Raw genomic sequence first — 25,723 nt, forward strand, 5'->3', positions numbered from 1 at the left:
TGCTGCCACATAAGTGGTCATGTGCTGAATGCATGGACAGCACATATATTACTGGGAAAAGGGCTGCACTTTGTGAATTTTTAGAATTATATGACAAAGGTAAGTGTCATAAACTGCAGAATATTCTCTTTCAGATACTGTATAGAAATCAATGTTTTACCTGCATGTGACTCTGAAGGAGGATTTGATAAAGTGATGATCCTTTCCCTGCATCTGTCAATTATAAGATGTGCCCATCTCTTCATGTACAATTTGACAACTGATATGCCTAATATTGTCACTCATCAGACTATTGTCAATTGAATCATCTCGTATATAGGCTAACTCTTATTATGTGTGAAATTCGTTTTGGTATAATTGAGGTTTAGTTTCGATGGGCCGGCTGTGCAGGTGGACTAGCATTGTTTGTTTGCCGCTCATCAACTTGGATATGTTTTGCATTATTCTAAAGCCCTACGGCAACATGTAGCATGTTTCAGTTTCCCTGACAATACATTTGATTAGTGATAGAGTTATAGTAAATTAAACAATCTGATAACAGCTTCTTTTCACAAAGTAAAACGTAAAAGAGAATGGTTGTCAACCTGCAAGCCATGCAAGTCAAATCTTTTACATGAGCGCCGACGCTGATAAACAGGAATAACACAAACGCATCATTACACTATTGTTGTTCTGAATTAAATCAACCTCTTCGCCCTCCTTATCATTCAGTTAGGCCTCATTTAACTTCAATTGTTAAGTAAGGAGCACAATTATCACCCATTCATCCATGTATCATTCATTCAGTGAGGAGAGAGAGACGCATTAGTGCCTGGCTGGGTACCAACGTCCTGCAGCACATTGTCTTGGAGCCTGGCTGGGTACCAACGTCCTACAGCACATTGTCTTGGAGCCTGGCTGGGTACCAACGTCCTACAGCACATTGTCTTAGAGCCTGGCTGGGTACCAACATCCTACAGCACATTGTCTTGGAGCCTGGCTGGGGACCAACATCCTGCAGCACATTGTCTTGGAGCCTGGCTGGGTACCAACGTCCTACAGCACATTGTCTTGGAGCCTGGCTGGGTACCAACATCCTACAGCACATTGTCTTGGAGCCTGGCTGGGTACCAACATCCTACAGCACATTGTCTTGGAGCCTGGCTGGGGACCAACATCCTACAGCACATTGTCTTAGAGCCTGGCTGGGTACCAACATCCTGCAGCACATTGTCTTGGAGCCTGGCTGGGTACCAACATCCTACAGCACATTGTCTTGGAGCCTGGCTGGGTACCAACATCCTGCAGCACATTGTCTTGGAGCCTGGCTGGGTACCAACATCCTACAGCACATTGTCTTAGAGCCTGGCTGGGTACCAACATCCTACAGCACATTGTCTTGGAGCCTGGCTGGGTACCAACATCCTACAGCACATTGTCTTGGAGCCTGGCTGGGTACCAACATCCTACAGCACATTGTCTTGGAGCCTGGCTGGGTACCAACAAGATACAGCACATTGTCTTGGAGCCTGGCTGGGTACCAACATCCTACAGCACATTGTCTTGGAGCCTGGCTGGGTACCAACATCCTACAGCACATTGTCTTGGAGCCTGGCTGGGTACCAACATCCTACAGCAAATTGTCTTGGAGCCTGGCTGGGAACCAACATCCCACAACACATTGTCTTGGAGCCTGGCTGGGTACCAACATCCTACAGCACATTGTCTTGGAGCCTGGCTGGGTACCAACAAGATACAGCACATTGTCTTGGAGCCTGGCTGGGTACCAACATCCTACAGCACATTGTCTTGGAGCCTGGCTGGGGACCAACATCCTACAGCACATTGTCTTGGAGCCTGGCTGGGTGCCAACATCCTACAGCACATTGTCTTGGAGCCTGGCTGGGTGCCAACATCCTACAGCACATTGTCTTGGAGCCTGGCTGGGTACCAATGTCCTACAGCACATTGTCTTAGAGCCTGGCTGGGTACCAACATCCTACAGCACATTGTCTTGGAGCCTGGCTGGGTACCAACATCCTACAGCACATTGTCTTGGAGCCTGGCTGGGTGCCAACATCCTACAGCACATTGTCTTAGAGCCTGGCTGGGTACCAACGTCCTGCAGCACATTGTCTTGGAGCCTGGCTGGGTACCAACATCCTACAGCACATTGTCTTGGAGCCTGGCTGGGTACCAACGTCCTGCAGCACATTGTCTTGGAGCCTGGCTGGGTACCAACATCCTACAGCACATTGTCTTGGAGCCTGGCTGGGTGCCAACATCCTACAGCACATTGTCTTGGAGCCTGGCTGGGTACCAACATCCTACAGCACATTGTCTTAGAGCCTGGCTGGGGACCAACAAGATACAGCACATTGTCTTGGAGCCTGGCTGGGGACCAACATCCTACAGCACATTGTCTTGGAGCCTGGCTGGGTGCCAACATCCTACAGCACATTGTCTTGGAGCCTGGCTGGGTACCAACATCCTACAGCACATTGTATTGGAGCCTGGCTGGGTACCAACATCCTGCAGCACATTGTCTTGGAGCCTGGCTGGGTACCAACATCCTACAGCACATTGTCTTGGAGCCTGGCTGGGTACCAACATCCTACAGCACATTGTCTTGGAGCCTGGCTGGGTACCAACATCCTACAGCACATTGTCTTGGAGCCTGGCTGGGTGCCAACATCCTACAGCACATTGTCTTGGAGCCTGGCTGGGTGCCAACATCCTACAGCACATTGTCTTGGAGCCTGGCTGGGTACCAACATCCTACAGCACATTGTCTTGGAGCCTGGCTGGGTACCAATGTCCTGCAGAACATTGTCTTGGCGGATTAAGTTAGGAATACAAACATTTAGGAACAGTCAGGGAAGGAGAAGGACATAGCTTTTTCATGGGTGTAAACCATGATGAATGCTATCACATACACTTGACTATTTAAGCTACTGTGATTTCCTTTCCAAAAACGTCTGAACGCTTGGATAGCGATCAGTGTAATTGATAAAGCAAGCATCATAGAGTACCCATAACACACTCTGTAATAAATCTTCGACCCTGGAGAAAAACCATGTAACATGTTAACAACTGAAGCTGTGGTTCATCACCATGTAACATGTTAACAACTGAAGCTGTGGTTCATCACCATGTAACATGTTAACAACTGAAGCTGTGGTTCATCACCATGTAACATGTTAACAACTGAAGCTGTGGTTCATCACCATGTAACATGTTAACAACTGAAGCTGTGGTTCATCACCATGTAACATGTTAACAACTGAAGCTGTGGTTCATCACCATGTAACATGTTAACAACTGAAGCTGTGGTTCATCACCATGTAACATGTTAACAACTGAAGCTGTGGTTCATCACCATGTTACAGCAGAACACTTGTAGAACATTTGAAGCCGTGCTAGAATCCTTATCTTGTTAGTCTTTCTCCGCTACTGCATTCTGCCACAGTAATTGTTACCAAATTACTACGAATCTGAATCTGGTTGGCAGTTCCCAATTAACGGGAAGCAATTTAGTTGGTTTAGATCAAAACATCATGGCAACTCATTACAAAAACACTGTGACGCAAGGAGAGCCTCTTAATTCAGTGAGATTCCAAATCTAGGAGACACTCTGGCATGTTTCTGAATGACCACATCTCTAACTCTAACCCCTCCCCCCAATTGCAGAGAATCATGTTGTCTTCAGTCTTGGCAGCAGGTTGCCGGGGGTGATTAAACTGAGGCATTAGAGATGATTAAATCACTGGTCTGATCTTATCTGGGTGTAACACAATCTAAATCAGGTCCTGTAAGCAACATTTAAAATATCACTTCCCTTTCCACTTTCTGTCCCTTCAAACCGCATTATTAAATTACAATATATTAGTTATAAACACAGAAGAAAAAAAGAAACGTCCTCTCACTGTCAACTGCGTTTATTTTCAGCAAACTTAACGTGTAAATATTTGTATGAACATAAGATTCAACAACTGAGACATAAACTGAACAAGTTCCACAGACATGTGACTAACAGAAATGGAATAATGTGTCCCTGAACAAAGGGGGGGTCAAAATCAAAAGTAACAGTCAGTATCTGGTGTGGCCACCAGCTGCATTAAGTACTGCAGTGCATCTCCTCCTCATGGACTGCACCAGATTTGCCCGTTCTTGCTGTGAGATGTTACTCCACTCTTCCACCAAGGCACCTGCAAGTTCCCGGACATTTCTGAGGGGATTGGCCCTAGCCCTCACCCTCCGATCCAACAGGTCCCAGTCGTGCTCAATGGGATTAAGATCCAGGTTCTTCGCAGGCCATGGCAGAACACTGACATTCCTGTCTTGCAGGAAATCACGCACAGAACGAGCAGTATGGCTGGTGGCATTGTCATGCTGGGGGGTCATGTCAGGATCAGCCTGCAGGAAGGGTACCACATGAGGGAGGAGGATGTCTTCCCTGTAACGCACAGTGTTGAGATTGCCTGCAATGACATCAAGCTCAGTCCGATGATGCTGTGACACACCGCCCCAGACCATGATGGACCCTCCACCTCCAAATCGATCCCGCTCCAGAGTACAGGCCTTGGTCTAACGCTCCTTCCTTCGACGATAAACGCGAATCCAACCATCACCCCAGGTGAGACAAAACTACGACTCGTCAGTGAAGAACACTTTTTGCCAGTCCTGTCTGGTCCAGCGATGGTGGGTTTGTGCCCATAGGCGACGTTGTTGCCGGTGATATCTGGTGAGGACCTGCCTTACAACAGCCTTACAAGCCCTCAGTCCAGCCTCTCTCAGCCTATTGCGGACAGTCTGAGCACTGATGGAGGGATTGTGCGTTCCTGGTGTAACTCGGGCAGTTGTTGTTGCCATCCTGTACCTGTCCCGCAGGTGTGACGTTCGGATGTACCGATCCTGTGCAGGTGTTGTTACACGTGGTCTGCCACTGCGAGGACGATCAGCTGTCCGTCCTGTCTCCCTGTAGCGCTGTCTTAGGCGTCTCACAGTACGGACATTGCAATTTATTGCCCTGGCCACATCTGCAGTCCTCATGCCCCCTTGCAGCATGCCTAAGGCACGTTCGCAGATGAGCAGGGACCCTGGGCATCTTTCTTTTGGTGTTTTTCAGAGTCAGTAGAAAGGTCTCTTTAGTGTCCTAAGTTTTCATAACTGTGACCTTAATTACCTGTCTTAATGACCGTTCCACAGGTGCATGTTCATTAATTGTCTATGGTTCATTGAACAAGCATGGGGTAACAGGACCCTTTATAATGAAGATCTGTGAAGTTATTTGGATTTTTACTAATTATCTTTGAAAGACAGGGTCCTGAAAATGGGACGTTTCTTTTTTTGCTGAGTTTATTTCTACATGTGGGTCATTCGGTGTCTTAATCTCTTAAATTACAGCATTAATCTGCGGGACGCTGTCTAACCTGCCACCCAACAGTCACTACTGTCTCTGTCTGCTATCACACACTGCTAACTGACATCCAGCCATTCCAGAGGGAGGGAGCTCTGGAGAACAGTGAGGTCAAGGAGAAAGTGAGGTCAAGGAGAGGTCAATGTGAGGTCAAGGAGCAATGTCCATATGTCCTTATCTATATCTGACCTTTACCTGATCTGTCGTCATGTCCTGCCCCATAGCTGACCTATAGCCGACCTGTCCACCTGCCCTGTCCTATAGATGACCTGTTCACATGTCCTGTCCTATAGCTGATCTGTCCACAAGTCCTGTCCTATAGCTGACCTGTCCAAATGTCCTGTCCTATAGTAGACCTGTCCACATGTCCTGTCCTATAGGTGACCTGTCCACATGTCCTGTCCTATCGCCGACCTGTCCACATGTCCTGTCCTATAGCCAACCTGTGCACATGTCCTGTCCTATAGCTGATCTGACCACATGTCCTGTCCTATAGCCGACCTCCACATGTCCTGTCCTATAGCTGATCTGACCACATGTCCTGTCCTATAGCTGACCTCCACATGTCCTGTCCTATAGCTGACCTCCACATGTCCTGTCCTATAGCCGACCTGTCCACATGTCCTGTCCTATAGCCGACCTGTCCACATGTCCTGTCCTATAGCTGACCTGTCCACATGTCCTGTCTTATAGCTGACCTGTCCACATGTCCTGTCCTATAGGCGACCTGTCCACATGTCCTGTCCTATAGCCGACCTGTCCACATGTCCTGTCCTATAGCTGACCTGTCCACTTGTCCTGTCCTATAGCTGACCTGTCCACATGTCCTGTCCTATAGATAACATATAGCTGCTCTATAGCTGGCCTGTCCACATGCCATGTTCCATAGCTGATCTATCCACATGTCCTGTCCTATAGATAACATATAGCTGATCTGTCCACATGCCCTGTCCTATAGAAAACATATAGCTGTCCTATAGCTGACCTGTCCACATGTCCTGTTCCATAGCTGATCTTTTTACATGTCCTATAGCTGACCTGTCCACATTTACATTTTAGTCATTTAGCAGACGCTCTTATCCAGAGCGACTTACAGTAGTGAATGCATATATTTCATACAACTGAGCCACACGGGACCACATGCCATGTTCCATAGCTGACCTGTCCACATGCCATGTTCCATAGCTGACCTGTCCACATGCCATGTTCCATAGCTGACCTGTCCACATGCCATGTTCCATAGCTGACCTTTCCACATGTCCTATAGCTGAACTGACCACATGTCCTGACCTAAACCTGACCTGGGACATGTCCTATTCTATAGCTGATCTTTTCATATGTCCTCTAATTTATCTGTCCACATGTCCTGTCCTATAGCTGACATATCCACATGTCCTGTCCTATAGCCGACCTGTCCACATGTCCTGGCCTATAGCTGATCTGTCCACATGTCCTGGCCTATAGCTGATCTGTCCACATGTCCTGTCCTATAGCTGACCTGTCCACATGTCCTGTCCTTTAGCTGATCTGTCCACATGTCCTGTCCAATAGCTGACCTGTCCCCTTTTCCTGTCCTATAGCTGACCTGTTCAGATGTCCTGTCCTATAGCTGACCTGTCCACATGTCCTGTCCTATAGCTGATCTGTCCACATGTCCTGTCCTATAGCTAAGCTGTCCACATGTGCTGACCTATAGCTGATATGTCCTGTCCTATAGCTGATCTGTCCACATGTCCTGTCCTATAGCTTATCTGTCCACATTTGTATTTGTATTCATTATGGATCCCCATTAGTTCCTGCCAAGGCAGCAGCTACTCTTCCTGGGACCTAATGGGGATCCCTAATAAATGCAAATACAAATGTGGACAGATCAGCTATAGGAGAGGACATATGGACAGATCAGCTATAGGACAGGACTATCAGCTATAGGTCAGCACATGTGGACAGCTTAGCTATAGGACAGGACATGTGGACAGATCAGCTATAGGACAGGACATGTGGACAGATCAGCTATAGGACAGGACATGTGGACAGATCAGCTATAGGACAGGGCAGTTAAAGGTCAGATATAGAAAATGACATATTTTATTATGGATCCCCATTAGTTCCTGCCAAGGCAGCAGCTAGTCTTCCTGGGGTTTATTATGGATCCCCATTAGTTCCTGCCAAGGCTAGCAGCTACTCTTCCTGGGGTTTATTATGGATCCCCATTGGTTCCTGCCAAGGCAGCAGCTAATCTTCCTGGGGTTTATAATGGATCCCCATTAGTTCCTGCCAAGGCAGCAGCTACTCTTCCTGGGGTTTATTATGGATCCCCATTAGTTCCTGCCAAGGCAGCAGCTACTCTTCCTGGGGTTTATTATGGATCCCCATTAGTTTCTGCCAAGGCGGCAGCTACTCTTCCTGGGGTTTATTATGGATCCCCATTAGTTCCTGCCAGCAGCTCTTCGGGGTTTATTATGGATCCCCATTAGTTCCCTGCCAAGGCAGCAGCTACTCTTCCTGGGGTTTATTATGGATCCCCATTAGTTCCTGCCAAGGCAGCAGCTACTCTTCCTGGGGTTTATTATGGATCCCCATTAGTTCCTGCCAAGGCAGCAGCTAATCTTCCTGGGGTTTATTATGGATCCCCATTAGTTCCTGGGGTTTATTATGGATCCCCATTAGTTCCTGCCAAGGCAGCAGCTACTCTTCCTGGGGTTTATTATGGATCCCCATTAGTTCCTGGGGTTTATTATGGATCCCCATTAGTTCCCTGCCAAGGCAGCAGCTACTCTTCCTGGGGTTTATTATGGATCCCCATTAGTTCCTGCCAAGGCAGCAGCTACTCTTCCTGGGGTTTATTATGGATCCCCATTAGTTCCTGCCAAGGCAACAGCTTCTCTTCCTGGGGTTTATTATGGATCCCCATTAGTTCCTGCCAAGGCAGCATCTAATGTTCCTGGGGTTTATTATGGATCCCCATTAGTTACTGCCAAGGCAGCAGCTACTCTTCCTGGGGTTTATTATGGATCCCCATTAGTTTCTGCCAAGGCAGCAGCTACTCTTCCTGGGGTTTATTATGGATCCCCATTAGTTCCTGGGGTTTATTATGGATCCCCATTAGTTCCTGCCAAGGCAGCAGCTACTCTTCCTGGGGTTTATTATGGATCCCCATTAGTTCCTGCCAAGGCAGCAGCTACTCTTCCTGGGGTTTATTATGGATCCCCATTAGTTCCTGCCAAGGCAGCAGCTACTCTTCCTGGGGTTTATTATGGATCCCCATTAGTTCCTGCCAAGGCAGCAGCTACTCTTCCTGGGGTTTATTATGGATCCCCATTAGTTCCTGGCAGCAGGGGTTTATTATGGATCCCCATTAGTTCCTGCCAAGGCAGCAGCTACTCTTCCTGGGGTTTATTATGGATCCCCATTAGTTCCTGCCAAGGCAGCAGCTACTCTTCCTGGGGTTTATTATGGATCCCCATTAGTTCCTGCCAAGGCAGCCGCTACTCTTCCTGGGGTTTATTATGGATCCCCATTAGTTCCTGCCAAGGCAGCAGCTACTCTTCAAGGGGTTTATTATGGATCCTCATTAGTTTCTGCCAAGACAGCAGCTACTCTTCCTGGGGTTTATTATGGATCCCCATTAGTTCCTGTCAAGACAGCAGCTACTCTTCCTGGGGTTTATTATGGATCCCCATTAGTTCCTGCCAAGGCAGCAGCTACTCTTCCTGGGGTTTATTATGGATCCCCATTAGTTCCTGCCAAGGCAGCAGCTACTCTTCCTGGGGTTTATTATGGATCCTCATTAGTTTCTGCCAAGACAGCAGCTACTCTTCTTGGGGTTTATTATGGATCCCCATTAGTTTCTGCCAAGACAGCAGCTACTCTTCCTGGGGTTTATTATGGATCCCCATTAGTTTCTGCCAAGGCAGCAGCTACTCTTCCTGGGGTCCAGCAACATTACGTCAGTTATATACAATTAAACATCTGACTATAACGCAAGGGAGACTAGTGTGATCTGAGATCAGAGAACACCTGTCAGACTGTCTAGCAGACATGAACATCTAGTCAGATCAGATGATCTGAGATACACCTGTCAGAATGTCTGCGCATTATATTTCACCCAATAGACTTTCAGAATAGACATTCAGTGAATCTAAGTGCGTCTAATACAGTTTAGTTTTCAGATAAAAAAAAAAATCAACCAGACTGTGACGTGAACAGTAGTCAAGGAGAAGGAGACGTCACAAAGTCAACCAACTATGAAACAGAAGTCAACCCATTGGACAGAAAGACAACCAACTATGAAACAGAAGTCAACCCATTGGACAGAAAGACAACCAACTATGAAACAGAAGTCAACCCATTGGACAGACAACCAACTATGTTGAAACAACCAACTATGAAACAGAAGTCAACCCATTGGACAGAAAGACAACCAACTATGAAACAGAAGTCAACCCATTGGACAGAAAGACAACCAACTATGAAACAGAAGTCAACCCATTGGACAGAAAGACAACCAACTATGAAACAGAAGTCCACCCATTGGACAGAAAGAACACATTGGACAGAGTGCATATTGGTCAGACATTCTCTGGCCAAATTCATGTCACAGAAAAACATTTGAAATTCCCTGTGGTTCAAATATACTCCTGGTAATATCCACCCTCCCTATTAGAACAACCACAATGTAATGCCGCTGTTAGTCAACAGGGTGAGATAAACTACAACCAAAAGTATCCAAGTCAAATCTGGACTGCCTATTTGTCTAGGGCTGTGAGACAGACAGACAGACAGACAGACAGACAGACAGACAGACAGACAGACAGACAGACAGACAGACAGACAGACAGACAGACAGACAGACAGACAGACAGACAGACAGACAGACAGACAGACAGACAGAGTCATACCCCAGGGAGCAGCAGAGATACCCAACATGACCCCTCCCATCCCACCCACCAATCTGCCTCTGAATCACAATCTGTCACAAAGCAACGACTGTTAGATTACCAACCCCATTCCCTATTCCCAGGAGTACAGGCCACTTCCTGCTGACAGATGTGGGCCATGACAGAACATAAAATCTCTACATTGAAAGAAAACACTACACTGACAGAACATAGAACCTCTAAACTGACAGAACATAGAACACACTACACTGAAACAACAAAAAACACTCTAAACTGACAGAACATAGAACACACTACACTGACAGAACATAGAACCTCTACACTGACAGAACATAGAACACACTACACTGAAACAACAAAGAACACTCTAAACTGACAGAACATAGAACACACTACACTGACAGAACATAGAACCTCTACACTGACAGAACATAGAACACACTACACTGAAACAACAAAAAACACTCTAAACTGACAGAACATAGAACACACTTGTCACGTCCTGACCATAGTAAGTTGTTATTTTCTATGGTAGAGTAGGTCAGGGCGTGACAGGGGGTGTTTGTCTTTGTTTTGTATTTCTATGTTCAGTTTCTAGTTTTGTATTTCTATGTTGGTTTTGTTTGGCATGACCTCCAATTAGAGGCAGCTGGTCGTCGTTGTCTCTAATTGGAGGTCATATTTAAGTTGATGTTTGACCCACCTGTTTTTGTGGGTGATTCATTTTTGAGTAGCGTGTTTTCTCTCTGCGTCACGGATTGTTGTTTTTGTGTATTCAAGTATTTAGTGCATTGCATTTAGTTTCACGGTAAATAAAATATGTGGAACTATGAACACGCTGCGCTTTGGTCGAATCATTTGAACAGCCGTGACAACACTACACTGCATTGACAGGATATATAACCTCTACACTGACAGAACATAGAACACGCTACACTGACAGAACATAGAACACAGTACACTGACAGAACATAGAACACAGTACACTGACAGAACATAGAACACACTACACTGGCAGAACATAAAATACACTACCCTGACAGAACAAAGAAGCTCTACACTGAAACAACAAAAAACACTCTAAACTGACAGAACATAGAACATCTACACTGAAAGAACATAGAATACGCTACACTGACAGAACATAGAACATCTACACTGAAAGAACATAGAACACACTACACTGACAGAACATTGAACACACTACACTGACAGAACATAGAACACACTACACTGACAGAATATATAACCGCCACACTTACAGAACATAGAACACACTACACTGACAGAACATAGAACACACTATACTGACAGAACATAGAACACGCTGTACTGACAGAAAATAGAACCTCTACACAGACAGAACATAGAACCTTTACACTGACAGAACATAGAACACACTACACTGGCAGAACATAAAATACACATCACTGACAGAACAGAGAATACACATCACTGACAGAACATTTAACCTAAAAAATGACTAAATATATAACCCATACACTGACAGAACATAGAACCTCTATTCTGACAGAACATAGAACACACTGCACTGACAGAACATAGAACATCTACACTGAAATAACATAGAACACACTGCACTGACAGAACATAGAACACACTACACTGACAGGACATTTAACCAAAAAAATGACTAAATATATAACCCATACACTGACAGAACATAGAACACAATACACGTGACATAACATAGAACACACCACACGGACAGAACATAAAGCCTCAACACTGACAGCAGATTGAACAAACTACATTGACAGAACATAGAACCTCTACTCTGACAGAACATAGAACACACTGCACTGACAGAACATAGAACCTCTACTCTGACAGAACATAGAACTTCTACACTGAAATAACATAGAAAACACTAAACTGGCAGCACATAGAACAAACTACCCTGACACAACATAGAACACACCGCACTGACAGATCATATAATTTCTACACTGACAGAACGTAGAACACACTCACTGACAGAACAAAGACAACACAAGACTACCAGAATATAGAACAGACTACACAGAAAGAACATAACTCACTGTGCTGACAAATAAGCTCCACATTGACAGAACATGGAACACACTAAAATAACAAGAGCATAGAACACACTACACTGACATAGAACACACTCCACAGACATAGAACACGCTACACAGACATAGAACACGCTACACTGACATAGAATACACTACACTGACAGAACATAGAACACAGTACACTGACAGAACATAGAACACACTCACTGACAGAACATAGAACCTCTACACTGACAGAACATAGAACACACTCACTGACAGAACATAGAACAAACTCACTGACAGAACATAGAACCTCTACTCTGACAGAACAAAGACAACACAACACTACCAGAATATAGAACAGACTACACTGAGAGAACATAGAACTCACTGTGCTGACAGAACAAATAAGCTCTACACTGACAGAACATATAACACACTACACTGACAGAACATAGAACACACTACACTGACAGAACATAGAACACACTACACTGACAGAACATAGAACACACATTACTGACAGAACATAGAACACACATTACTGACAGAACATAGAACACACATTACTGACAGAACATAGAATACGCTACACTGACAGAACATAGAACACACTACACTGACAGAACATAGAACACACTACACTGACAGAACATAGAACACACTACACTGACAGAACATAGAACACACTACACTGACAGAACATAGAACACACATTACTGACAGAACATAGAACACACATTACTGACAGAACATAGAACACACATTACTGACAGAACATAGAATACGCTACACTGACAGAACATAGAACACACTACACTGACAGAACATAGAACACACTACACTGACAGAACACACTACACTGACAGAACATAGAACACACATCACTGACAGAACATAGAATACGCGACACTGACAGAACATAGAACACACTACACTGACAGAACATAGAACACACATTACTGACAGAACATAGAATACGCGAAACTGACAGAACATAGAACACACTACACTGACAGAACATAGAACACAGTACACTGACAGAACATAGAACACACTACACTGACAGAACATAGAACACACTCACTGACAGATAATAGAACATACTCACTGACAGAACATAGAACATACTCACTGACAGAACATAGAACACACTAAACTGACAGAACATAGAACACACCACACGGACAGAACATAAATCCTCAACACTGACAGCAGATTGAACAAACTACATTGACAGAACATAGAACATACTCACTGACAGAACATAGAACACACTACAATGACAGAACATAGAACACACTGCACTGACAGAACATAGAACTTCTACACTGAAATAACATAGAAAACACTGCACTGGCAGAACATAAAACACAGTACACTGACAGAACATAGAACACACTCACTGACAGAACATAGAACCTCTACACTGACAGAACATAGACAACACAACCAGAATATAGAACAGACTACACTGACAGAACATATAAGCTCTATACTGACAGAACATGGAACACACTAAACTAACAAGAGCATAGAACACACTACACTGACATAGAACACTCTACACTGACATAGAACACTCTACACTGACATAGAACACTCTACACTGACATAGAACACTCTACACTGACAGAACATAGAACACTGTACACTGACAGAACATTGAACACACTACACTGACAGAACATAGAACACACTACACTGACAGAACATAGAACACACTCAATGACAGAATATAGAACCTGTAAACTGACAGAACATAGAACCTGTAAACTGACAGAACACACTCACCTACAGAACATATAACACATTACACTGACAGGACATAGAACGTCTACACTGACAGAACACATAACCTCTACACAGACAGACCATAGAACCTCTACACAGACAGAACATACAACCCAGTACACAGACAGAACACAGAACCTCTACACAGACAGAACATAGAACCTCTACACAGACAGAACATAGAACCTCTACACAGACAGAACATAGAACCTCTACACAGACAGAACATACAACCCAGTACACTGACAGAACATAGAACCTCTACACTGACAGAACATAGAACACCTACACTGACAGAACATAGAACCACTACACTGACAGAACATAGAACACCTACACTGACAGAACATAGAACACCTACACTGACAGAACATAGAACAATCTACACTGACAGAATATGGAACACACTACACTTATTGAACATAGAACCTCTACACTGACAGAACGTAGAACACACTACACTGACAGAACATAGAACCACTACACTGACAGAACGTAGATCACACTAAGCTGACGGAACGTAGAACACTCTGCACTGACAGAACATAGAACCTCTACACTGACAGAACGTAGAACACTCTACACTGACAGAACGTAGAAAACTCTACACTGACAGAACGTAGAACACTCTACACTGACAGAACGTAGAACACTCTACACTGACAGAACGTAGAACACACTACACTGACATAACCTCTACACTTATATCACTTCCTGAGCATTCTGGTTGAGACATGAAGAGTAAAGTCCCCTCCTGCTCCACACTGAGAAGACAGAACACTTTACAAGTGACTAAAGTCGAGAGTGGAATCGTGAGAAAGACTGTCCTTATCAGTTTCTCCTTAATGATCTCAGATCTCAGAAAGCCAGTGGAATATTAGAGGAACTTGCCTTGATGTCAGGGGGAAGGACTGAACTGAGTTGGACTGAAATAGATGAATGATTGAACTGATTTGGCCTGAGACAGAATGAATGAGTCAACTGAACAGATTAGGACTGAACCAGACTGAATGACTCAACTGAACTGAGTTGGACCGAACAAAAATGAATGATACAACTTAACTGATCAGGACTGAACCTGACTGAATAATTTAACGGAATTGAGTTGGATTACATGGAACTCTCTGCCACCCCAGGTAACTTAAGCTGGCAACACAACCAGATTTTAAAAAATTGATAAAAGTACACCTTACGGAATTACAGACTGTTAAGAGACACATGTTTATATATTTTGTATTATATTTTGCATTGTAATATGTAGTGTTATGTATTTTATTTCTTGTATTTTGTTTCCTGTTTGGACCCCAGGAAGAGAATTGGGGATCCTAATAAGATAGGAAATAGTTAATACTTAACTGAGCTGAGTTAGACTTAACTACACTGAATGATTCGACTTAACTGATTAGGACTGAAATGAACATAATAATTTAACTGAGTTGGATTGAACTGGACTGAATGACTAAACTGAACTGAGTTGGATTGAACTGGACTGAATGACTAAACTGAACTGAGTTGGATTGAACTGGACTGAATGACTAAACTGAACTGAGTTATTGAACTGGACTGAATGACTAAACTGAACTGAGTTGGTCAGCACCTGTTACATCTGCTCCTGCCAAGCACTCTACTTCTCATCCTGTGTCTTCTTACCTGCTGCCACTCCCCCAGTGCTCTCTCTCTCTGTGTGGGTGTATGTGATTGTGTGAGTGGAGACAGGTGTGCTGGAGGCAGAGCAGATCCCCACCAGCTGCAACCTGTTCCATAATCAATACCTCTACAAATACTCAGCCCTGCCACCTCCATGCTGTCAGATCGTAGCCTCTGCTCAGTTAGTCTGTGTTTCAAGCCGTTTGTTCCTGCATTGATCTTGTTGAGCATGTTTTTCCCTAGCCTGATGCTGATTTTCTCTCCGCCAGAGTTCCGTCAGTACTGACTCTGGTCCCTGTCTCCAGTCACTCGGCTCGTCAGTCCTGCTTCCTTGTCCTGGAGCCCCGCTCTACTGCTTCCTTGGATTCTGCTCCGGACCTGTTTACCCTGCCCCTACTCCCCTTTCCTCAGTTCCTGGTTCCCTACTATCCGCCTGAGTTTCCCCTGGCCTGCACCCCATCTCCCCCACTGTTCAATAAATACCATAATTACCTTATCCCTGTCTCCTCGTCTGAGTCTGCACTTGGGATCACCTGCTCAACCATGCGTAACAGCACCAGAATGAATGATTCAACTGAAACAATTTGGATTGAACCAGACTAAATTATTCAACTGAACTGATTAGGGCTGAATGATTCAACTGAACTGAGTTGGAGTGAGCAAGAATGAATGACTGAACTGATTAGGGCTGAACCAGACTGAATGCTTCAACTAAACTTAACTGGATTGAACCAGACTGATTCAACTGAAGCCAATAAATGATTCAACTGAACTGAGACAGACTGAACAAAAATAAATGATTCAACTGAACAGAACAGGACTGAACCAGACTGAAGGATTCAACCGAACTAATTTGGTGGGTTAGGGAGGAGGGCCATGCACCTTGGTGGGTTAGGGAGGAGGGCCATGCACCTTGGTGGGTTAGGGAGGAGGGCCATGCACCTTGGTGGGTTAGGGAGGAGGGCCATGCACCTTGGTGGGTTAGGGTTGGAGGAGGGCCATGCACCTTGGTGGGTTAGGGAGGAGGGCCATGCACCTTGGTGGGTTAGGGAGGAGGGCCATGCACCTTGGTGGGTTAGGGTTGGAGGAGGGCCATGCACCTTGGTGGGTTAGGGAGGAGGGCCATGCACCTTGGTGGGTTAGGGAGGAGGGCCATGCACCTTGATGGGTTAGGGTTGGAGGAGGGCCATGCACCTTGGTGGGTTAGGGAGGAGGGCCATGCACCTTGGTGGGTTAGGGAGGAGGGCCATGCACCTTGGTGGGTTAGGGAGGAGGGCCATGCACCTTGGTGGGTTAGGGAGGAGGGCCATGCACCTTGGTGGGTTAGGGAGGAGGGCCATGCACCTTGGTGGGTTAGGGAGGAGGACCATGCACCTTGGTGGTTTAGGGTTGAGGAGGGCCATGCACCTTGGTGGGTTAGGGGAGGAGGGCCATGCACCTTGGTGGGTTAGGGAGGAGGGCCATGCACCTTGGTGGGTTAGGGAGGAGGGCCATGCACCTTGGTGGTTTAGGGAGGAGGGCCATGCACCTTGGTGGTTTAGGGAGGAGGGCCATGCACCTTGGTGGGTTAGGGAGGAGGGCCATGCACCTTGGTGGGTTAGGGAGGAGGGCCATGCACCTTGATGGGTTAGGGTTGAGGAGGGCCATGCACCTTGGTGGGTTAGGGAGGAGGGCCATGCACCTTGGTGGGTTAGGGAGGAGGGCCATGCACCTTGGTGGGTTAGGGAGGAGGGCCATGCACCTTGGTGGGTTAGGGAGGAGGGCCATGCACCTTGGTGGGTTAGGGAGGAGGGCCATGCACCTTGGTGGGTTAGGGAGGAGGGCCATGCACCTTGGTGGGTTAGGGAGGAGGGCCATGCACCTTGGTGGGTTAGGGTTGGAGGAGGGCCATGCACCTTGGTGGGTTAGGGAGGAGGGCCATGCACCTTGGTGGGTTAGGGAGGAGGGCCATGCACCTTGGTGGGTTAGGGAGGAGGGCCATGCACCTTGGTGGGTTAGGGAGGAGGGCCATGCACCTTGGTGGGTTAGGGTTGGAGGAGGGCCATGCACCTTGGTGGGTTAGGGTTGGAGGAGGGCCATGCACCTTGGTGGGTTAGGGTTGGAGGAGGGCCATGCACCTTGGTGGGTTAGGGTAGGAGGGCCATGCACCTTGGTGGGTTAGGGAGGAGGGCCATGCAACTTGGTGGGTTAGGGAGGAGGGCCATGCACCTTGGTGGGTTAGGGAGGAGGGCCATGCACCTTGGTGGGTTAGGGAGGAGGGCCATGCACCTTGGTGGGTTAGGGTTGGAGGGCCATGCACCTTGGTGGGTTAGGGGAGGAGGGCCATGCACCTTGGTGGGTTAGGGAGGAGGGCCATGCACCTTGGTGGGTTAGGGAGGAGGGCCATGCACCTTGGTGGGTTAGGGAGGAGGACCATGCACCTTGGTGGGTTAGGGAGGAGGGCCATGCACCTTGGTGGGTTAGGGAGGAGGGCCATGCACCTTGGTGGGTCAGGGTTGGAGGAGGGCCATGCACCTTGGTCGATGTACTTTGGACAATCATAATCAACCATAAGGCAAGCACATAGTGGTTTCCCCTGTTAGCCTTCCTGGACTATAGCTAACCCCCCACAGGTCTTCCCTGTGGTTCAGTTGGTAGAGCATGGTGTTTGCAACGCCAGCATGGTGTGTGCAACGCCAGGGTTGTGGGTTCGATTCCCATGGGGGGCCAGTACAACAACAGAAAAATGCATGTAATGTATGCATTCACTACTGTAAGTCGCTCTGGATAAGAGCGTCTGCTAAATGACTTAAATGTAAATGTAACGCTGTTAGCTTTTCTATACTGTAGCTAAACATGTTAGCCTTCCTGGACTGTAGCTAACCCTGTTAGCCTTCCTGGACTGTAACTAAAGCTGTTAGCCTTCCTATACTGTAGCTAACCATGTTAGCCTTCCTGGACTGTAGCTAACCATGTTAGCCTTCCAGGACTGTAGCTAACCATGTTTGCCTTCCTGAACTGTAGCTAACCATGTTAGCCTTCCAGGACTGTAGCTAACCCTGTTAGCCTTCATGGACTGTAGCTAACCCCGTTAGCCTTCCAGGACTGTAGCTAACCCTGTTAGCCTTCATGGACTGTAGCTAACCCCGTTAGCCTTCCTGGACTGTAACTAATGCTGTTAGCCTTCCTATACTGTAGTTAACCCTCATACTCTTAGCCTTCCAGGACTGTAGCTAACCATGTTAGCCTTCCTGGACTGTAGCTAACCCTCACACTGTTAGCATTCCTGTACTGTAAGTCGCTCTGGATAAGAGCGTCTGCTAAATGACTTAAATGTAAATGTAACGCTGTTAGCTTTTCTATACTGTAGCTAACCATGTTAGCCTTCCTGGACTGACGCTAACCCTGTTAGCGTTCATGGACTGTAGTTAACCCTGTTAGCCTTCCTGGACTGTAACTAATGCTGTTAGCCTTCCTGGACTGTAACTAATGCTGTTAGCCTTCCTATACTGTAGCTAACCCTCATACTGTTAGCATTCCTGTACTGTAGCTACAGTGAGCCAGTGGAAAAGTTCCAATGGCTGGTCAGATAACCCAGACCACAGTGCATAGAGCAGGCAGACAGGGATCTGCAGGACAGAAATTGTACTAACATTATGTCACTATGCTTCAGTGACACACTAAACCACAGATTATTAAATATCTATTTCATATCAATAACCAGGTTTCTATCCAACCATTTTATACGGATGAATTCATTTAGGTATAAAAAAAATCCACAAACAGGCTGATGAAAACAGGAAATGTTGGTACAATTTCAGAAATTTACACAGACAATTTGATTATTCGACATGGAGGGACAAATACAAATATTATCGCTCTTATCCATAATAATCCCATCATGTAGGCTAGCCTACCTGCACTATCTGCGAGCTGTTGGCTAGAGTGCACGTGCCAAGACCAGGGTGGGCACAGTTGCTATTTAACACAGTCGGTTTTGTGAAATAACCATCGGTAGAGTTGAAAATGTTTTCTTTATGCAGATTTTTGAATATTCACATGAAAATATGTTGCCAATTGGATGGAAACCTAGCTACTAACATTTTTTTTTTTTTATGGTTTCTCCCTAGGCAACTAGGTCCAGTAACTATTGAAGTTTAAACAGCTAACATTTTCTAAAGAATACAGTTACTGACACTTGTTTGGGACTTTGAACGGAGAGGTCAACCAATAGAAACTCACCTGGTCTTTCTCTGGTTTGTCGGAGATGTCGTTCATGCTGCTTGAGGCCAGGTTCCGATGTGTGGTGGCTGGACTGCCTATGAGTGAACAACAGCCTTGAAGGTTAACAACCTACTCTGCTGTTAAAGACTGGACTGAATGGAGACAGCAGAACACACAGTGTACCAGCCTACACTTCAAATTGCAGGGTGGAGATACTGCTGAAGGCAATACATCTGTGAACATAAATCTGATGCCACTGTAGTGATTCAACAGTTTGTTACCTTATTCCTCTGGATAGATAGAGGGGGACAATCAGTTTGATGCACCCAGAGGAAAATGGCCTTTTCTATGTTGTCACTGGGGAAAAATACCTTCTCAAAAAGAAAGGTGTGAATAACATTCAGACTTGGTGTTAATCTGTGTGGATTTAGTAGACTGAAGTGTGGACTGGGTAGAATGGACTAAATTTGGATGACAACGGTCAGAATTGAATTCCAGTCATCTAAGATCTATCATGGAGGACAGATAAGCGGCACTGTTTTGGCCTAACGAGGCAGATTCCTCATGAAAGAAAATAACTTCTGTGTGATAGGATACAGTGGGGCTAGGATACAGTGGGGCTAGGATACAGTGGGGCTAGGATTAGGATACAGTGGGGCTAGGATACAGTGAGGCTAGGATACAGAGGATACAGTGGGGCTAGGATACAGAGGGGCTAGGATACAGTGGGGCTAGGATACAGTGGGGCTAGGATACAGTGGGGCTAGGATACAGTGGGGCTAGGATACAGTGGGGCTAGGATTAGGATACAGTGGGGCTAGGATACAGTGAGGCTAGGATACAGAGGATACAGTGGGGCTAGGATACAGTGGGGCTAGGATACAGTGGGGCTAGGATACAGTGGGGCTAGGATTAGGATACAGTGGGGCTAGGATACAGTGGGGCTAGGATACAGAGGATACAGTGGGGCTAGGATACAGAGGGGCTAGGATACAGTGGGGCTAGGATACAGTGGGGCTAGGATACAGAGGATACAGTGGGGCTAGGATACAGAGGGGCTAGGATACAGTGGGGCTAGGATACAGTGGGGCTAGGATTAGGATACAGTGGGGCTAGGATACAGAGGGGCTAGGATACAGAGGATACAGTGGGGCTAGGATACAGAGGATACAGTGGGGCTAGGATACAGTGGGGCTAGGATACAGAGGGGCTAGGATACAGAGGATACAGTGGGACTAGGATACAGAGGGGCTAGGATACAGAGGATACAGTGGGGCTAGGATACAGTGAGGCTAGGATACAGTGGGGCTAGGATACAGTGAGGCTAGGATACAGAGGATACAGTGGGGCTAGGATACAGTGGGGCTAGGATACAGTGGGGCTAGGATACAGTGGGGCTAGGATACAGTGGGGCTAGGATACAGTGGGGCTAGGATACAGAGGGGCTAGGATACAGTGGGGCTAGGATACAGTGGGGCTAGGATTAGGATACAGTGGGGCTAGGATACAGAGGGGCTAGGATACAGAGGATACAGTGGGGCTAGGATACAGTGGGGCTAGGATACAGAGGATACAGTGGGGCTAGGATACAGTGGGGCTAGGATTAGGATACAGTGGGGCTAGGATACAGAGGGGCTAGGATACAGAGGATACAGTGGGGCTAGGATACAGAGGGGCTAGGATACAGAGGATACAGTGGGGCTAGGATACAGTGAGGCTAGGATACAGTGGGCTAGGATACAGTGGGGCTAGGATACAGAGGATACAGTGGGGCTAGGATACAGTGGGGCTAGGATACAGTGGGGCTAGGGATACAGTGGGGCTAGGATACAGTGGGGCTAGGATACAGTGGGGCTAGGATACAGTGGGGCTAGGATACAGTGGGGCTAGGATACAGTGGGGGAATGGGGACAGCTAGTTGTTTGGCTCTATGGACCAACAGTAGCTCCAGAATTCGAATGAGAACATACTTGGCCAGTCTATGATGCTGGAGATCTACAATACAGTAGCATGACTTACTAAGCCAGTCCATGCTGGGGCTTCGTTCGGTCTGCAGCTCCTCCATTGAGGCACGGACTGTTAGACAAGGCACTGAGTTTTCAAGCGGACTACGGGCTTAAATGGCAGAACCCAACCCACGGAAGACAGAAGCAAAGGGAGCAGAAGGAATGGAAAAAAGGAAAGATAGAAGGAGGGAGAAAAATAGTGGATTAATCAAGGGCAAGTGTTAGTTAGACAGACAGAAGCAGTGGAATTATACAGTGTAAGTTAGACAGACAGAATCAAATGAGTAAGGGTAGGGTTAAAAGAGAAGCAGATAGAACAGGAAGTGATAGATTAACTGGTGAAGCAGAGTGAAAGATGGTTATCTGGAAAGAACAGAGTTTCGGCTTGGACATACTTGGTTACATTGGATCTGTTATGTTAGATCACTATAGTTACATTGGATCTGTTATGTTAGATCACTATAGTTACATTGGATCTGTTATGTTAGATCACTATAGTTACATTGGATCTGTTATGTTAGATCACTATAGTTACATTGGATCTGTTATGTTAGATCACTATAGTTACATTGGATCTGTTAAAGATCACTATAGTTACATTGGATCTGTTATGTTAGATCACTATAGTTACATTGGATCTGTTAAAGATCACTATAGTTACATTGGATCTGTTATGTTAGATCACTATAGTTACATTGGATCTGTTATGTTAGATCACTATAGTTACATTGGATCTGTTAAAGATCACTATAGTTACATTGGATCTGTTATGTTATATCACTATAGTTACATTGGATCTGTTATGTTAGATCACTATAGTTACATTGGATCTGTTATGTTAGATCACTATAGTTACATTGGATCTGTTAAAGATCACTATAGTTACATTGGATCTGTTATGTTAGATCACTATAGTTACATTGGATCTGTTATGTTAGATCACTATAGTTACATTGGATCTGTTATGTTAGATCACTATAGTTACATTGGATCTGTTAAAGATCACTATAGTTACATTGGATCTGTTATGTTAGATCACTATAGTTACATTGGATCTGTTATGTTAGATCACTATAGTTACATTGGATCTGTTAAAGATCACTATAGTTACATTGGATCTGTTATGTTATATCACTATAGTTACATTGGATCTGTTATGTTAGATCACTATAGTTACATTGGATCTGTTATGTTAGATCACTATAGTTACATTGGATCTGTTAAAGATCACTATAGTTACATTGGATCTGTTATGTTAGATCACTATAGTTACATTGGATCTGTTATGTTAGATCACTATAGTTACATTGGATCTGTTATGTTAGATCACTATAGTTACATTGGATCTGTTAAAGATCACTATAGTTACACTGGATCTGTTATGTTAGATCACTATAGTTACATTGGATCTGTTAAAGATCACTATAGTTACATTGGATCTGTTATGTTAGATCACTATAGTTACATTGGATCTGTTATGTTAGATCACTATAGTTACATTGGATCTGTTATGTTAGATCACTATAGTTACATTGGATCTGTTATGTTAGATCACTATAGTTACACTGGATCTGTTATGTTAGATCACTATAGTTACACTGGATCTGTTATGTTAGATCACTATAGTTACATTGGATCTGTTATGTTAGATCACTATAGTTACATTGGATCTGTTACGTTAGATCACTATAGTTACATTGGATCTGTTATGTTAGATCACTATAGTTACATTGGATCTGTTATGTTAGATCACTATAGTTACATTGGATCTGTTATGTTAGATCACTATAGTTACATTGGATCTGTTATGTTAGATCACTATAGTTACATTGGATCTGTTATGTTAGATCACTATAGTTACACTGGATCTGTTAAGTAGATCACTATAGTTACACTGGATCTGTTATGTTAGATCACTATAGTTACACTGGATCTGTTATGTTAGATCACTATAGTTACATTGGATCTGTTATGTTAGACCACTATACTGACCTACCAAGCAAAAAGGCAGTAAGTGCTCATTTGGTTGAAAATGAGTTAGTCATTTTTGCTACATTATATAAATGCTTAATCACGTGGACAAGTATCCTGCCTCTATTGTATTGTGTTTTGGAGAACATGGGGGTGATGTTAGCAGTAACTGCATAAAGTTACTGTGAAACCAATCTGGTATTATATAGTGTCTTTTATTGAAAACCAAAGCTAGATGATACACGCAAATCGATGTGAAAAATTCTACTAATGAATTAAAATATCCTTTTCACCACGACAACAACAATAAAACAGATCGATGACTTCGATGTTCCATTAACCAGTCATTGTTAGAAATGTCAGAGCAGGAAGTAAATAACAGATCATTTACAGACCCAAGGTTACCTGGGCAACCTTCCATGTTAATACCAGGAAATCTGTTCCAACCATAGATTTATTTCATTTATCATTGATTAATATAATCAAACAAAAATCTGTGTGTGATGATGAATTCAGTGTTATGATTTTACAGCAATGAAAGATGAAATGAAAAGTTCAACTGCAGAACAGCCTCAGCTTAACTAAATGATTTCTACATCTAAACTGATGTGAATGACTTGGTTCTACTGTTCTGCAATAGAGCATCCATGTTCGATAAGGAACTATATTCAGTACAGTTCACTTGAGGTTTAGGACTTTTCGTTCCATTTCTTAAATGTGAATATTATGCAAACTTGGCACATTTAAAATCTGGCCCTACATGTTCAACAGCTATCAGCATTTACTCTACAGAATCAACCAATCTGGTCCTAAATGTCCAACAGCTATCAGCATTTACTCTACAGAATCAACAAATCACATGTTTTCACATCTAATTAACATGTGGAATGTTTCCTAATGCCATGGATGGGTGGACCCCTCTGTCTAGGAATCTCAACTGTTTTCTTAAAGGTGATGTGTGCTGATGGGGGCATCTCAACTGTTTTCTTAAAGGTGATGTGTGCTGATTGGGGCATCTGAACTGTTTTCTTAAAGGTGATGTGTGCTGATGGGGGGGCAGTAAAGGTTCAATGATAGAACTTTACACTGTCTGCCTGTCCACCAAACTTTTCACCTCAAGAAATATAAGAAACCTGCGTTGAGAACACAAACACCAAAAACAAGATATTTTCCAAAATATTGATGCCTAACAAACATTGATGGGGAAATTATAAAAAACATGGCAGATTAAAGGTGACACCTGTATTAGCATTATCCAGGTTGGTAAAGACACTGCACCAAACTGGCACCTGTATTAGCATTATCCAGGTTGGTAAAGACACTGCACCAAACTGGCACCTGTATTAGCATTATCCAGGTTGGTAAAGACACTGCACCAAACTGGCACCTGTATTAGCATTATCCAGGTTGGTAAAGACACTGCACCAAACTGGCACCTGTATTAGCATTATCCAGGTTGGTAAAGACACTGCACCAAACTGGCACCTGTAATAGCATTATCCAGGTTGGTAAAGACACTGCACCAAACTGGCACCTGTATTAGCATTATCCCGGTTGGTAAAGACACTGCACCAAACTGGCACCTGTAATAGCGTTATCCAGGTTGGTAAAGACACTGCACCAAACTGGCACCTGTAATAGCATTATCCAGGTTGGTAAAGACACTGCACCAAACTGGCACCTGTAATAGCGTTATCCAGGTTGGTAAAGACACTGCACCAAACTGGCACCTGTAATAGCATTATCCAGGTTGGTAAAGCGCCT

At 44.9% G+C, this 25,723-nt stretch overlaps 1 protein-coding gene and 1 long non-coding RNA gene across 6 annotated transcripts in view; both read right to left on the reverse strand.

The window, feature by feature from the left end:
* The window catches only part of slc4a4a (solute carrier family 4 member 4a), a 205,906-nt gene that overhangs the window by 73,646 nt on the left and 106,537 nt on the right, over positions 1–25,723 (reverse strand). For 3 of the 5 annotated variants that reach the window (XM_045706588.1, XM_045706590.1, XM_045706589.1), the window contains exons 8-9: positions 22,002–22,097; positions 20,001–20,077 (exon numbers count right to left, since the gene is read on the reverse strand). In XM_045706588.1, the coding sequence (XP_045562544.1) occupies positions 20,001–20,077; positions 22,002–22,097 (173 nt within the window). The remainder of the gene's footprint in view (positions 1–20,000; positions 20,078–22,001; positions 22,098–25,723) is intronic. The other 2 variants (XM_045706592.1, XM_045706591.1) reach the window with 1 other exon arrangement.
* Positions 24,156–25,716, reverse strand: LOC123730360 (uncharacterized). Its single transcript, XR_006761719.1, has 2 exons — positions 25,298–25,716; positions 24,156–25,199 (listed from the first exon to the last, which is right to left on the reverse strand). It is a non-coding gene; the product is annotated as an uncharacterized lncRNA (long non-coding RNA).

The sequence above is a fragment of the Salmo salar genome, chromosome ssa24 (genome assembly GCF_905237065.1).
Source record: "Salmo salar chromosome ssa24, Ssal_v3.1, whole genome shotgun sequence".
Lineage (NCBI taxonomy): Eukaryota > Metazoa > Chordata > Actinopteri > Salmoniformes > Salmonidae > Salmo > Salmo salar.